General features: G+C 51.3%; 1 protein-coding gene across 9 annotated transcripts in view; it reads right to left on the bottom strand.

Annotated features, from left to right (window-relative positions):
- The window catches only part of SAP30BP (SAP30 binding protein), a 45082-nt gene that overhangs the window by 7435 nt on the left and 21246 nt on the right, over positions 1-16401 (bottom strand). For 4 of the 9 annotated variants that reach the window (XR_001887772.1, XM_017884675.1, XM_017884676.1 and 1 more), the window contains exons 4-5: positions 11273-11374; positions 8614-8655 (exon numbers count right to left, since the gene is read on the bottom strand). Coding sequence is in view for 8 of the 9 variants with exons in the window: in XM_017884675.1 (XP_017740164.1) it covers positions 8614-8655; positions 11273-11374 (144 nt within the window). In the remaining variant the exon portion in view is untranslated. Of the gene's footprint in view, positions 1-2095; positions 2185-8609; positions 8656-11272; positions 11375-16401 lie in introns of all 9 variants that reach the window. The other 5 variants (XM_017884683.1, XM_017884682.1, XM_017884679.1 and 2 more) reach the window with 3 other exon arrangements.

Raw genomic sequence — 16401 nt, 5'->3', positions numbered from 1 at the left:
ACCAAGACCAGGCTGCTTTCACTGCTGAGGTTTCCTGACGCTCTCTGGATGACAGTATAGTGAGCAGTGAAAAGATCACAGCAGAGGAGCCACGGAGAAAATAATGAACAAAGCCCCAACTGGTTAATCAGTTCCAGAATCATCCGAAGCAGGGTGCAGGGTACTGGTGTTGATATGCAGGGAACGAATCCTGGTTTTAAATTTTAACATGAGGTCAAATTTTAACATGAGGTCCCCAGCAGAACTGTGAACCACAGGAGACTTCAGAAGGGCTATGGCCTTTTGATGGGAGGTAGGAATAGTTTTTTGGATTCGGTCTTGCAAACTTTTTAGAATGTGTCTTTTACGGGGAGGCGCACAGGTGGCTGGTCCACGCTGGCTTATCGCGGGCATCAAGGGTTAACTGCCTCTCTCTCACCCAAATTTCCCCACAGGTCATGCCTGGCTTTCAGTGGGAGAGTGGAGAACCACCTGGGGGGATGCAGGCTGACCTACTGCGGCCAGTGCCACAGGCGTCCTCAGGAAGGGGGTCCTCCCCAGCCCATGGACATGATGCCCAAAGTAGATGGCATCAGCATGGCCCAGTGCCAATGAAGAGGGCCAAGACACCAGAGCCACCTCTGGAAAGAGCAGTCTCAGCCAGGAAGGCGGGCACTGGTCCAGGGCAAGATCCACCTGCAGCCTCCCCCTGCAGTGGGGCTTAAACTGAGATTCTCCAGAAGGGAAACACCTGAGGCACTGTGCCAGCAAAGCGGGCGGGCAGGCCTGGAGGGCCCAGGTGACAGCATTTAGGACATGTCAGGAGGGGTGATCCACTCCCCGTATTAGAGGCCAAATCTTTCTACCGAGACTGGCCAGAGCAAGAGCTGAACCGCAGAGGGAGGTCTGTGATATAATCGCCGAGACTGAAGAACCTCTGTCCTCCAAGCTATCTCCTCCAGGGTCATGGAGGGAGCCATATATAGAAGGCTCAGCAACTTGAGGAGAACCCATGTCATACAGATGACTTGGCTGCGTCTCCTGGGTGGTAAGATCAGTTCTACCACCCCAGATGAACTAAAATGTTTGCTCAAATGCCATGGTTTCCACCATCAGGAGGGTCTAAAGAGGAGGCACATTCGGCACTGCAGGCTGTGCGCCAGTTGTCTCTGCCTGGGGGTTTGCTGGAGTTGTCCTTACAGGCTAGAGCTTGCTGTCTGGTTGTCTGGCATGGAGGGTGACGTGATTCTGGAGGGCGGTGGTGGGGAGAAGACTCAGCAATGGGAGGAGACTTCCGGGAAGGGAAGATAATCTGCCCTGCACCCCCAGTTCTGACTCTGGCCCTCCCCCAGCTTGCTGCATTCCTTAGCCTCAGGTCCCATTAGTCATCCATCCGTTAGGGTGGTGTCACAGGCTTGCTCTGCAGCCAGAGGCCCCCAGTGGAAGCTCCAGGATCAAAGGTGAAGCAGGTGGACCAGGAGCCATGACTGTGCAGCCTTGGGTGCCTGTTCTATTGTTCATCACAAGGGAACCCACAGAGGGACAAGGAGAGCCACGGGCTGAACCCCAGCTGTCCCCGCAGGGAGTGTAACTGCACAAAAGCTTCAACTCCTTGGGATTTGAAAACTTCCTGTCAGTGCTGCACATTCTGTCAAGCAAGAAGCCACTGAATCAGCATTTTAGAAATAGATTAGCATAGAAAAATGTATATATATAAACGCTTGTGATTTTTTCATTTCTGTAATTTATTTTACATTCTGAGGGTTCCTCAGTTTCTTAGCAAAGCTCTTTCTCAGAAGCTCCCATTGGCCCAGCAGGGCTGCAGAGAAAAGGTTATGTTCTTTTCTCTGTCTCTGCTTAGGACCTCACTGAGGGCAAGCCAGGGCCGCCCTGCTGGATCAGAACCAGGGTACATGGTGGTGGGTGTAGGAGCCAACTCCTGAGATGAGGCTAATAAGAGGTAAAGGGGACTGCAGGATCCTTCCCACCTGTCAGTTTCTTTTATAGAAGCCTCAGTCCCTTTCCCTGCCATGGTCTCTTAAGGTTAAGACCGAACCAAACACATAACCCAGGCTATCTAATCTATCCGACCTCAGTAGCCAAACCTCATGCTTACTTGTAAGTGATTTGAACATCTGCCAGGGGGTTCTGGCGGGATCTTGATTTCATCAGGCGACATGTTCCGAACTCTTTCAGAAAAAGAGGCTATTGAGGGAAGAAAGAAAAATTCTGTAGGTGGGGATCAAACAAGGGACAGACATGGACAAAAAAACATAAACACATAAAATGTTATCAGGTAGGGATAAACACTATGAAAACAGTACAACTGAGTGTTCAGATGTGGCCTCTGTGAGGTGTCATCTCAGTTGAGAGTGAATGACCAGAAGAGGTGGGCCATGTACCAGCTTGGGAGAAGAAAAGTTCAGACAGAGGATATAAATGTATATAGTAATTAACTTTTCCCTTTTTTTTTTTTTAAAGAGATAGGGTCAGCTGGGTGTGGTGGTTCGCACCTATACTCCCAACATTTTGGGAAGCTGAGGTGGGCAGATCATTTGAGGTCAGGTGTTCCAGACCAGCCTGGCCAACATGGCGAAACCCTGTCTCTACTAAAAATACAAAATCAACTTGCAGGGTGATGCATGCCTGTAAACCCAGCTACTTGCGAGGCTGGGGAATGAGAACTGCTTGAACCCGAAGGTGGTGGCTGCAGTGAGCCAAGATTGCGCCACTATACTCCAGCCTGGGTGACAGAGTAAGGCTCTGTCTCAAAAAGGAAAATACAATACAGAAAATGAAATAGAGAGAGGGGTTTTAGTCTGCAACCCAGGCTAGAGTGTAGTGGTACAATGATAGCTCACTGCAACCTCGAACTCGTCTCAGCTTCCCAAGTAGCTAGGACTACAGGTTCACGACACCATGCCTGGCTAATCTTAAGTTTTTGTAAAGATAGGGTCTCGTTATGTTACCCAGGCTGGTCTTGAACTGTTGGATCAAGCCATCTTCCTGCCTTGGCCTCCTAAAGTGCTGGGATTATGGGTATGAGCCACTGTGCCTGGCCCACAACGGTTAACTTTTAAGGAAGAGTCAGCAGTGTGCTGGTAAACGTTTAATCACCAGCTGGGTGTGGGGATGGGGAAGAGGGGAGGCGCCATGATCTATGGCATTTGCCATTTCTTGTGGTGTAAATTCTTCTGCCATGGCCAATTTCAAGCTACCAAGGTAAAGTCACTGAACTCAAGGCTGGGAAGAGATGTACACAATAGGCTCACGACGTGAGCCAGCTGCAGCCACCACTGCATGTCTCTAAACCAGCTCCAGCCACCACTGGATATGTCTCTAAAACACTTGCAAGACTTTGGAAACTCAGAGGTGCTTGGTGCCACCCATCTCGTCTACGGCTAACCTGCCTAGGCTACAGGAGAAACAGAATTCAGGGTTCCCTAAGTTTTGGGTCCCAAAGTAAACAAAATGGCCTTGTGCATAAATGATACTTACTACCGTTATCAGCTTAGGATCTTTTAAAAATAAACAAATCAACTCTCTCTTAGCCCACCTCATTCCTGAGAACAAAAGGCCCGTTCTGGTGGGAAGAACCACAACCCCCAGGGGACAATTTCCTCAGAGATCTGCCACTGCGGGCAGGCCTTGTTCTCTCCAGCCCCTTCCCCGTGGCCTCGGGCCACCCCGCAGCCTTGGGCCACCCGGGCACTGCAGTCTTGCTTTGGCTCGCTGGGACAATGTGCTATTTGTTGTTAAGATTCTGTCTGCTCTTCAAAACACTCTCTCATGAAAAGGATCATACAATAAGCAAAGAGCAGGCAGGCAGAGTGGGGCAGGATGAAGAGAAAGAATGAACAAACCAATAACACTCAGCAAGCACTTACTGGGCACCTACTGTGTGCAGGCCTGCTAACCCACTGCTGAGCTGCCCGGGCTGGCTTCGCAAGGCCAGTCCCTTCTCCTCTCCCCAGGCTGGGTTAATGTTTGCTTAGTAGATAAGGTGCTTTGATCTCTGCCTGGAGTTTCAAGTTACTGTAAAGAACACAGTGCTGAGGAGGGCTGGGGACAAGGCTCCCAGACTCTGCCAGTCCAGCTGCTGCAGGACAAGCCTATGCACACTGCAAATAACACTCTTGTGAGACAGGGGTCGAGCCTGGGGCCATCCTAAAAACATGACTTCATGTGCTGATTTGCACTGCTGTCAGTGGATTCTCACTGGAAGCGCCCCAAGAACAGAGCACCAATCTGCCATTTTGGATGAGGGCAAGAGGACAGAGACTGGCTGACACATTCATCAGAGGTCCTGCTGTGGATCCCAGATGCCAGTGCAGCCCAAGAGCCGGGGACGAGGTGCTTCTCTTTGCCCAGCACCTTCCTTTGGTCTCCTGACTCCTCAAGCAAAGCTGACACTCAGATATGGCTGGAATTCAACTCTCCTCCAACTTCCTCCTTCCTCCCAGCCCTGGAATACGTGAAAGTGCTAAGCCTGAGGTTGCAGAAGCTGGTGGAGAGTGGAATCAGCTGCAGGGAATTAGTCCTATCTCACAAGCAGCAGCAATAAAAGCAAGGAGAGCCTTGGCAGGCGCTGGGTACATAAACAAGCAGGGTTAACTTCTTCCCTCGGCTGGAGAGTGCGTATGTGTGCATGTGACAGAGACAAAGAGTGCCCTTTGGCATTTGCCAGGAAAACCTTTTGGAAAAACAGGGTGTGACCCTGTTGCCACAGCAACCCAGCCACACTCTGGGGCTCACATGGTGTACAGTATAAGAGGAGGGGAGCCCCTCCTGAGCCTGGGGCTTGAAACAAGATAATTCCTAGGCAGTTACTGTCAAATAAAGAGACACATTCAGGAAAACTAGATACAAGTATACGACACAGAGCGTGGAAGCAGCCTTCAGTGACCCTCTCCTTCCTGAGTCCTGGAATGAATCTCATGTGGAAGATGCCAGCCCCACATTTGTTTCTTTATTTTTTTGAGATGGAGTCTCACTGTGTCGCCCAGACTGGAGTGCAACGGCGTGATCTCAGCTCACTGCAACCTCCGCCTGCTGGGTTCAAGCAGTTCTCTTGCCTCAGCCTCCTGAGTAGCTGGGACAACAGGCACGTGCCACCATGCCTGGCTAATTTTTTTTTTTTGTATTTTTAGTAGAAATGGGGTTTCACCACGCTAGCCTCGAACTCCTGACCTCGTGATCCGCCTGCCTTGGCCTCCCAAAGTGCTGGGATGATAGGTGTGAGCCACAGCAACCAGACCAGCCGAGCCCCACATTTCTTGTGAGCAGACAGAGCCTCAAGTCATGTCCCCAGGACATCCGTAGAGCCCGTAGAGCAATGTGTCCACAATCTCTTGGAAGCAGTGCTGGGTCTGTGGCTGCTGCCTGGGCCTGATGGGGGTGTTCTCAGAGGCAGCCGCAGTTAGGACTTGAGAAGCCAGCTGTCAGTGTGAGTTGCCCTGGTGCGTGCCCAAGTCAGAAAACACCCAGAGTACCCACAGCTGCCATGGAGGGATCTGTGCAGGAGTAGCTAGTTGGATGGGCTCATGGGACGGCAGGGAGTGAGTGAGCTGGGGGGGGCTCCAGGGGACAGTGGAATATCTCCAGCTCCTAAGTGACACAGAGAACCACGCCCACTGCCACACCAGCACCACTGCTCCAGGCTCAGCCGTGGGCATCGGCGAGGCCCTGGAGGGCACTGAGAGGGTGTGCATGCTCGGCTCTGTCAAGGGGCTGCAGTGCTGCAGACGCCTGTGGCTTGGCTTCTCTGCTCTCCTGCTTGTTCTCTTAAAGCTGGGGCTGTCTACATGCATGGACATGCTTCCCATACCTGGTGAGCAACCTGAGTCCTGACACCAGAGCAGACAAAAGCAGCTTAGGCAGACAGGCTGACAGGCACCGCATCATGAACGGAGGCCACTGTCCTTCAATTAATTATGTCTTTAGTAAGAGGAGCTAAACTAGCTACTCGTTAATGAGGAATGGCGAGTAATCAAAACGATGCCGTTTAAAGATCCATTTTTGTCCTCCACGGGTGAATGAGTAAACAAACTGTGGTGTATCCCTACAGTGAAATATTACTTGGCTACAAAAAGGAACTCTGGACATGCCCAACAACATGGATGAGCCTCGCAAGCGCCGTGCTGAGTGAAAGAAGCCCGACAAAAACCCTAGTTCCCTTTCTATCCCTGCTTCTCAACGGCACGTGATTCTGCCCCAAAGGGACATTGATCACTGTCACATCTGGGGGAGGGAGAGTGCCTCTGGCATGCAGTGAGTGGGTAGAGACCAAGGACACTGCTAAACACCCTACAAAGCACAGGACAGCCCCACCACAAAGAATCATCTAGCCCAAAATGTCAGTAGGGCCGGGGCTGGGAGATCCTGATTTACAGGAAATTCTTTTCTTTTTTTTTTTGAGACGGAGTCTCGCTCTGTTGCCCAGCCTGGAGTGCAGTGGCCGGATCTCAGCTCACTGCAAGCTCCGCCTCCCAGGTTCACGCCATTCTCCTGCCTCAGCCTCCTGAGTAGCTGGGACTACAGGCGCCCGCCACGTCGCCCGGCTAGTTTTTTGTATTTTTTTAGTAGAGACGGGGTTTCACCGTGTTAGCCAGGATGGTCTCGATCTCCTGACCTCGTGATCCGCCCGTCCGTCTCGGCCTCCCAAAGTGCTGGGATTACAGGCTTGAGCCACCGCGCCCGGCCTGATTTACAGGAAATTCTAAAAAAAGGTAAAGCTATAGTAAGGAGAGTGCAGATCACGGCTTGCCCAAGGTTGAGGGAGGGAATCAGCTGTAACAGGGTCGGGGCATAAGGGAACATTTTGAAGTGATGGGCGCGTTCTGCATCACGATTATGGTGGGGCTCACACCACTATATGCATCTGTCAACATTCATCAAATGGCACACCTAAAATTGGCAAGTCTTGCTCTATATAAATTATACCTCAAAAAAGCTATTTCCAAAAAACGGCACAGGGAGGAAAAGTGACAAGTTGGCTCTGGAAGCGACTGGGGGCTGAGATGGCTGATGCCCACACACATTCCACTGCCTGCTCAGCACTGCTAGCAAGAGCGACGGCATCTCTGCCTTGGCATGCGACAGGCTGCTCTCTGATCCCTGGCCGTGCAGTTTCTCACAGTGAAATGCACGGTTGGCTCAGGTGATGGTGGGGTAAGAGGCCGAGGTTCCTGTCCACATCCTGCTGGTGGATCGCCTCCTTAGGGCAGGCCATCAGCTTCCCAGCAGATGTGAACTCTGCTTCCTCTGCCCTCAAAGCCAAATGTTGCATCCCTACGGTGCCACTTTCTAAAGAACAAACTCTAGGTTTTAGGAAAGTCCTGGTTTGTATAGGATTTGAAAGACTGAAACTCCACCAGAGAAGCCAGGGATTAAGGCCCTCCTGCTGAGGGTCTGGGCTGCTCAGCGTTACTGTGTTCCCACCCAATCCTTTTTTTGAGACGGAGTCTCGCTCTGTTGCCCAGGCTGGAGTGCAGTGGCCGGATCTCGGCTCACTGCAAACTCTGCCTCCCAGGTTCACGCCATTCTCCTGCCTCAGCCTCCCGAGTAGCTGGGACCACAGGCGCCCGCCGCCTCGCCCGGCTAGTTTTTTGTTTTTTTTTTTGTTTGTTTTTTTTTAGTAGAGACGGGGTTTCACCGAGTTGGCCAGGATGGTCTCGATCTCCTGACCTCGTGATCCGCCCGTCTCGGCCTCCCAAAGTGCTGGGATTACAGGCGGGAGCCACCGCGCCCGGCCCCAATCCTTCTTTAAAAGACAAACAGAATCAACGATTCCTAGCTCCTTTAGTTCAGGAAAAGGAGAACAGGCTCCGTGGCAGAACTCCCAGCAGAAGGTCTTCCTGGGAGAAAGCCTGGGTGGGAGGGACTGACTACTGGGGCAGCGCTTCCAGGTGGTCCCTGGGCTCGGAACCCCCAGGGCTGGAGCCAGTGAGCCACCGAGGCAAGACGGCAGGAGGGAGGAGCCTGTTTGAGAGCCGGTAATGGCCGCCACAGAGAGGGAAGGCCAACTCCACCAAGAGCTCTGACTCAGCTGTCGGGAACTCCCCTGGGTCGGGTTTTGGGAGCCACATGAAAGGAGCTGGGGGACTTTCTAAAAGGATTAAAAGGCTGGGGCTAGCACAGGACTTGGATGATGTGTGCTGTTTTCCAGAAACATAGTGTCCCTGCTCCTCCCAAATCACAAAGAACCCTGTGAGGCATGTTCCTGCCTGGGGACAGAGCAAAGTGCCAGCACAGGCCACATGCTGACTCCCTAAGCAGCTCGGATACCAGCAGAGAGGGGGATGATGGGAAGACAGAGGACAAGCCTAGGGCACTAGGGGAAGCAGAGACCAAGACACGCTCCCAGCTGAGGGGCCCTGAACTCCCTCTTGACAGCGCAGGCAACCGACCCAAGCCCAATAAAACACACCACAAATACGATTTTCAAAGAACCGTTCCCTGGGCGTCTCACCCAGGCATCCTAGGAAATGCCAAAGGCCCTGAGAGGGAGAGCCGAAGGGACATGGTGCTCACAGCAGACAGAAGCCCTGTGGGGCGGAAGGCCTGGCATGGCCGGAAGCCAGGGTGCTAGTGGCAAGGCTGAGAAACGTGCCCCCAGGATCCCCCAATACTCACCCACGAGTTCCTGGGGTCTCGCTTTTCTGCTTCTGTATTATCCTGCAAAAGAGAAACACGAGAAGATAAGACTGCGGCTCCTGAACCAGCTACTCTCCACTGAGACCACTCAGGGTTTTTAAGGAAGGAGAAAAAGTAAAAGCACTGCCAGGAACACTAAGGGTAAGCTGATGTTTCAGGGGCCTCTGGCACCCCCAAGCCTCCGAACCCTCTTCTTCCTGCATCGCAGCAGCCGGATGCTCTGGAGCCCCACGCCGGTCTCTCCTCCAAACCTCTTCAGTGACCAAACCCACCATCACTGAGGAGAGCACACGCCAGCAAGCCTGCTGCGGCCACCTGGGCAACGCATACCCTGCCTGTTGCTCTCCCCTGGGTCCGAGGAAGCTTGCCTGAATGGAGTGCAGAGTTCAAGGCCCCGGCCAGCCCAGACATCACCGCCTCTACTGCTGGTACCAAGGAAGCAAGAGGGGACTGCTTTCTAATAGCAGACTCCCGAGATGAAAATGCAGACTAGCCGCTCCCAAGATACTTCTCTTATTTTAGTTCAAAAGGGAGGCTTCATCATGAGGATAAAGGGGCAGCTCACAGAACCTGAGCAAATGTGTAGCGAACCTTGAATAAGCGGCAGAATGGGGATCCGAGAGAGGCCCGAGGATCAAGGCAGCCTCTCCCTGGCTCTCAGCTCCCTTTCCACTGGCTTTATACTCCCTCCAAAGAAAAGCTTCCTCCAATCCCTAATGCAAACAGCATCCCATGACAGCCACGTCCACAAGTCCTACAGAAACCTGACAGCAAAGGCTTCTGAGACGTTTTCTGGATTTCACTGTTCCATAGTAAATGTTTCATCTAAAGCAAAGTCAACGTTGAGAAAGCCACGGTCCAAGTCCTACATCACAAGTCTTCCCTTGCCTCCACTGTCTCAAGTGTAAAAGGGCAAGAACACACGTTTCCCCCATTTCTGGGTTGCTGACACCCAGCCCCTCAAACCCAGTTAGATCAACAATCTCAAGGGCCATACGTGCTAATGATCAAAACAGCAGAAGCAGAGTTCACAGAAAGCTGTCGGACCCCATGTCCTCTCCCTCTGATGAGCAAGGGAGGAGATGAGACAGGAAGACCCTGCAACAAGACCTCGAGGACAGGTGCAGAGCTCTGCCGGCTCCACTTCCACAGACATGGCACACCACGCCACGGCTCCGAAAGGAAGGTGCCAGGAAGGCCACCCAGTTCCCCACACCGAGCCTAGACTCAGTCTTAGCCCCCTTCCCAAAAAGTCCCTCCTGATGCTGGGACAGGCCAAATTCCCCCATTCCTCAGAACACTGCAGCTATTCATTCAACCTGCCAGGGCACTGCGTCCAGGCCAGGCTGCTTAGCAACCCATCTCTTTGAGCCACTGCCCCCTGCCAATCAGGTGGGCAAAGAGGAGGGTGGGAGTGGGCAGGGAGGCGTGCCTGGAGGACTGCCACACCAACTTCAGGTTGCGGTCATAAATCAGCGGCTCTCTAGAGACGGCCAGTCTCTCAGGGACAAACAACAATCCCTTTGTAGCAGTGACTCTGAGGAAACCAATGTTCACAAGTGTTAGTAACAAAACATGGGACTGTAAAATGTCCTTACATTCTCCCTCTAGAGAACAGCTTTCTGGGTGCTGATTGTGGGAAAACATCAGCTCTTCCTCCACATGCCAGCTGGCTGATCATACAGGGACTGACCGTTCATTAACTCTCCCTCCAGCCCCCACTCACCCTTCCCCAAGGCTCTGCACCACACCACACCCGCCCCTTCTCATGGACTCAACTGCAGAGGCCCAATCATCACGCGGGGAGTCTACCGTGTCTACCCAGAGCCACAGGAAGTTAGTCACCAAAACGCAACGGCTCTTCAAAGGGAAACACACTTGCCACTTCAGAGGCTCCTTAGGTCAAGTAAGAGGCCAGGAGCCTCCCCGTGGCTTCTTGTGGCTTTTGTGACCCTGGAGATGGAAAGGTGTGTGGGGTGTGTGTGCTGCCAGGCTCAGCTGAGGTTGTTGAGTCACGTCTCTGGAAAAAAAGAGATGATGGGGCAAAATCACAGGAAGGATTTTATCCCTTTATTTTCGTCTTTCCCTTTAGCTTGGCTCTTCAGTCCCCCCTCAATTATCCCTTCTATGCCTAAGAAATAAATAAACTGGATAGTTGGGTTTCAATTTGCCAACTAGTCTGGTCTTTGCTTTTCTAACCTCTTAGCACAAAGAAAGGGCATGGCATGCCCAGAGCACCCCTTCAGCTCGCAACAAGAGGACTCTCATACAGTACTGAACCTGAGGCCCAGAAACAAGGCCCACCAACTTCCCAGCAGCAGAATCCAGCTCCACGGGCCCTCCCACCCTCAGTGCCTCTGAACAAAGTAATGACCGATGGACCACAGACCCAACTCCAAGTTCAAGAAGATTCTCCTGCCTTACGAGAACCCATCAAACCAAATGCATGAAGTAGCCTGGCCAGCTCAGAAGCCATACGAGCATGCACGCTCAGGAGGAGGCCAGAGCTGCTGCACTAGGGTTTCCTAAGAAGACTCTGGAGTCTGTGCTGGTTCAGATTCCCATTGGTGTCAGGCACCCTTGGGGCCTAGACGGCTCTGGAGAATCAAGCTGGGAATCTGCCTCCTGCTGGTTATACCTTATCATGTTTAGAATGTGATTCTTCTGCCCTTTGAGTACAACAAGCTGGGTCGTGAGCTTGCTGAGCCCTGGGCGCCTCTGTCACTGTGCCGAGCTTCTCCTGAAGAAGAAAGACAACAACCTAAGTTCTCTGGATCCTGAAGTGCCCACTTGGCCAGGTGCAGTGGCTCACGCATGTAATTCCAGCACTTTGAGAGGCTGAGGTGGGCCGGACTGCTTGAATCCAGGAGTTTGGGACCGGGCTGTCGTCCCAGCTACTTGGGAGGCTGAGGCGAGATCACCTGAGTCTGGGAGGCTGAAGCTGCAGTGAGCTATGTTTATGCCACTGCACTCCAGCCTGGGTGACACAGGGAGAACCTGCAATACCCCAGAGCTGCTTTTTAGCACCATTTACACACAACTATCCACTGAATCAAGTTTCATTCAATGAAAGTGACCTCTATTCAAACAGTAACGACATTCCTCTATAACAACCTCCACCACAGGGAGGACAGGACTAAAGAGATACCCTCTTACCTGTCATGTCTCAGATACCAGGTATTCAGTATGAAAAATGAACCAAGCACCCATGACAGTTATCATGGAAGCCAGCCACGTGTCAGAAAAAAATCTGTGATGAACAATTTATTTTATAATTAAAAAAATTATTTTATTTTTAGATTTGGCGATATATGTGCAGGTCTGTTACATGGATACATTGTGTAATGTTAAGTAAGGTTTGGGCTCCCAGTGTACCCGTCACCCAGAAAGTGAACACTGTACCTGGTAGGTAATTTTTCAATCCTCATGTCCCTCCCAATGAAATATTTTAAATGATAGAACTAAGGAGATGGAAAGAAGGCTCAATTATTAAACTGCCAGTTGTCCAAGGCACTGGTGTTATACCACCTGCTCTAGGGGGAGAGTCTCACTATGCCCTTAAAGAGGCAGGAAGTGGGAAGAGGGGCTATGAGGATACAAGTAAAAAGCAACAAGAAAGCACTGTTCATCTCTTCCCCGCCAGCGGCGTTTTGAAATGCACAGGAAACACCTGTCTTGACTCGTACGAATCCACCCACTGGCCTCCAGGTAGAAATTCTCAGTTGGTTAAAGTAATGAACTCATCCGGGATGTCTACTCACCAGGCATCCGTCTACATTAGCCAGAGGGCATGGAACCCGCAGCCCAGACACATGAGCAACACCACAGCCAGAACAGGCTGAGGACTTTTCACCTCGTTCCTAAGGAAGGTGAAAACAAAGCGCCTTACCTAGGAAAGGAGGGCCGCTCCTGGCAGATAAGACAGCCCCTCATTCAATTCCAATCAAGACACAAGGAAAAACAGGCTGGGCGTGCTGGGAGGCTGAGGCGGGCAGATCACTTGAGGCCAGGAGTTTGAGACCAGCCTGGACAACACGGTGAAACCTCCTCTCTACTAAAAATACAAAAATTAGTCGGGCATGGTGGTGCACGCCTGTAATCCCAGCTACTTGAGACGTGGAGGCTGCAGTGAGCTGAGGTTGCGCCACTGCACTCCAGCCTGAAAGAGCAAGATTGTCTCCAAAAAAAAAAAGACACAAGGAAAACAAGAAGCCAAAAACAAAAGCCAAGTTAGAAAATAGAAGGGAGGAAAGAGGAAGTATGGTTTAAGTGCTGAGCTGGTGGACAACACTAATCTGAGCCGAGGTCTCCTCCTCCACCTGCACCCCTTATCTACCCAGGCCCCACCTGAGACTAAAGGCCCAACAACCAGAGTGGGAGGCGGCTGCAGCAGGCTGGGGGCTGTCCCTGGAGAAGAATAGTGATCTCAACCTGCCAATTTGGTTTCTTAACCAACTGTGACTGAGACTTGGAAGATGCAACAGCCATGGATGTAGGTTCTCAGGAATTACAGAACCTGCAATATGGTTCCTCCTGCAGAGAATGCAAAAGTCCAGCCACTGATGAAGCTGACTGGAGTGCAGGAAGGAAGCAACAACAATATAGACCCACGAAACTGGACAAGCTGCCATTTGAACTGGGAGGATTTACTCAGCAGACAAGTACCAAGTCCTGAGTAAGAGAATGGAGGTTCATTTACAGCCAACAATGCTTCCTCAATCCTTCCTGAAACCGGCCCCACAAAGCTCCAGTGCCAAACTTGAGTTCCGCAACGGCAGCCACCAGCATCTAGATCCCGCCAAATCTAAATGTCACATTTTCCTTCCAGCTTGGGGAGCAGTCGGCACAGAGAAAGCACTCTCAACAGGGGCAGAGGGCAGCCAGCCCTGAGGCCATGAGCGAGAATGCTACAGACTGGGGGTTTCCTGTTGGACAACGTAATCTTGCATCTTACAAGTACGTGGCAGCTAGGGAGGCAGATTAGTAAAATGACTCCTTTCAAACCTTTATTCTCTCACACCTGGGACAGCCCATGGCCTGATGAGATCTCACTTCACGAGCACAGTGGCTCCTTAAAAACAGATCCTCACTGTGGCCCATGAGCCCTGAGGATCCCCTGCCAGCCATTTCAGCCTCTTCCTTCCCTTTCTGCACCCAGGATCTTTGCAATGCCTACTCCCGGAAATTGCCTTCTCCCCACTCCTGCCTAGAAAGCCCTGTGTAGGCCTCAGCCCAGCCCAGGGAAGCCTTCCTCTACCCTCACGCCCACTTGGCCCACGAAGAGAAACTACCCTACTCTGTGTACTCACAAAAATCACCACTTGTAACAGTCTGCCTGGCCCACAAAAGGTGCTCAAGCACTGATCTCTCTCTCTCTCTCTCACACACACACACACACACACACACACCCACCCAAACACTGTCAGTTTGTCTTGTCAAGTTTAGGTTCCACACCTACCTTCAGCTGTTACGTTTTAACTTCAGACTCCCAGCCTGGTCAACTGCACAGCAAGTTTCATGTGTAGATTCACTAGAAATGTCAGACGGACAGGCAGTAGAAGAGCAGCTAACAAAAGGGCCAGGCTTGCAATAAAAGTCTGCGAAGGAGCAGGAGAAGGTGGGGAGGCGACACCAATGCTGAATCACAAAAAAATTCAAACCCAATTCTTTATTCATCTTTCTGCATCATCCTTTTTTTTTTTTTTTGAGACAGGGTCTCACTCTGTCACATAGGCTGGAGTACACTGGTGCAATCATAGCTCACTGCAGCCTTGACCTTCTGGGCTCAAGCAATTCTCTTGCCTCAGCCTCCCAAGTAGCTGGGATTACAGGCATGCACCACCATGGCTGGCTAATTTTTAAATTTTTTGTATAGATGGGGTCTCACTATGTTGCCCAGGCTGCTCTTGAACTTGTAGGCTCAAGCAATCCTCCTGCCACAGCCTCCCAAAGTGCTGGGACTACAGGTGTGAGTCACCACATCTGGCCCTGCATCCTGTTTCTGAACACTGGGCCTAATGCTCTTAAATCTTAAGACAAGAAGAATTACTATACAGTTAATTCATTTATTTTTTCAAGATAATTTATTGAGCATGATTTATACACCAAGCAATGGGCCAAGCATTGAGGATAAAATATGAAAACTCAATCTAGGGGAATAAGTTTAGGTATTACGCTAAGCTCTTCAATTAAGAATCTCATGTAATTTTCACAACAGTCCCATGAAACTGTGCTCTTAACCATCAGGCAATACGACTGCTTCAGAACAACTGCTATGCCATCCTCCAGAAACCCTCTTGTGGGGGCATCAAAGTAATAGTTAAAACAAGGTTTTCTGAGATCAATGTGAGTCACTTCAGGGTGCCAAGAAGGCAATAATGCTGGACTGCCTTTATAAAATACCTCCAAGTTCCAGAACAAAATGATGTTGGTTTGACAGAGACATGGTTGGGGGCTAGGAGTGAGAGCTGTCAACAGTTCAGTAAAGCCTCCAAACCCAATGCTGCATGGGAACATCCCACCCTGGGGGCCAGATGCCAGCCACCCCACTGGAGAGCCCCAGAGAAAGCCCATCGCTAGCACATTTCCTTTAGTTGTATCCTGTCGGCCAGGACTAAGCCACTGCCGTGGGCACACTGCCTGCCTGGGAATGGAAATACTCCATTTATCAGAAAAATGGGCGGAAGTTGGTGGGGCCCTTTGGGACACACTGGGGTTGCCTTTGCTCTTAGACCGCTTATTGACAGGAAGACTCTGCTCTCAACCACAGGTTTCTTTCTTTTTTTTTTTTTTTGAGATGGAGTCCCGCTCTGTGGCCCAGGCTGGAGTGCAGTGGTGCAATCCAGCTCACTGCAAGCTCCACCTCCGCGTTCATGCCATTCTCCTGCCTCAGCCTCCAGAGTAGCTGGGACTACAGGTGCCTGCCACCATGCCCAGCTAATTTTTGTATTTTCAGTAGAGACGGGGTTTCACCTTGTTAGTCAGGATGGTCTCGATCTCCTGACCTCATGATCCTCCCGCCTCGGCCTCCCCAAATGCTGGGATTAGAGGTGTGAGCCACTGCGCCTGGCCCCAACCACAGAAGGTTTCTCTAGGAATGGGTGAAACAGGAGTTTGCCAAGTTTGCCAGCTATAGAATTGGCCTTGTAGAGTGAAGACAAGGTAGGGAAGGGGAAGGGAAAGTTTCTCTATTTGAAAAATCCAAGCCGGGCGCGGTGGCTCAAGCCTGTAATCCCAGCACTTTGGGAGGCTGAGATGGGCGGATCACGAGGTCAGGAGATCGAGACCATCCTGGCTAACACGGTGAAACCCTGTCTCTACTAAAATACAAAAAACTAGCCAGGCAAGGTGGCGGGCGCCTGTAGTCCCACCTACTCCGGAGGCTGAGGCAGGAGAATGGCGTAAACCCGGGAGGCGGAGCTTGCAGTGAGCTGAGATCCGGCCACTGCACTCCAGCCCGGGCGACAGAGCAAGACTCCGTCTCAAAAAAAAAAAAAAAAAAAAAAAAAAAAAAAAAAGAAAAATCCAGCTAAATGTACAAAGCCCACATGGCTCAGCATAACTCCTGATGTTCTGTTACATGGAACATGTTGCCATCAACTAGACTTCAACGTAAATGCACGGAGCAGTTTCCAAGAGGAGACTTTTGTTATTCTACTATTCTAAGTGCAATCTACATTTGATTCAAGACACTTTAAGATTTTTGGTTTTGGCCGGGCGCGGTGGCTCAAGCCTGTAATCCCAGCACTTTGGGAGGCCGAGACGGGC

The sequence above is a fragment of the Rhinopithecus bieti genome, unplaced genomic scaffold (assembly GCF_001698545.2).
Source record: "Rhinopithecus bieti isolate Rb0 unplaced genomic scaffold, ASM169854v2 scaffold_13400, whole genome shotgun sequence".
NCBI lineage: Eukaryota > Metazoa > Chordata > Mammalia > Primates > Cercopithecidae > Rhinopithecus > Rhinopithecus bieti.
Note: the sequence above shows the minus strand (reverse complement) of the source record. Positions and strands in the feature narration are given on the sequence as shown.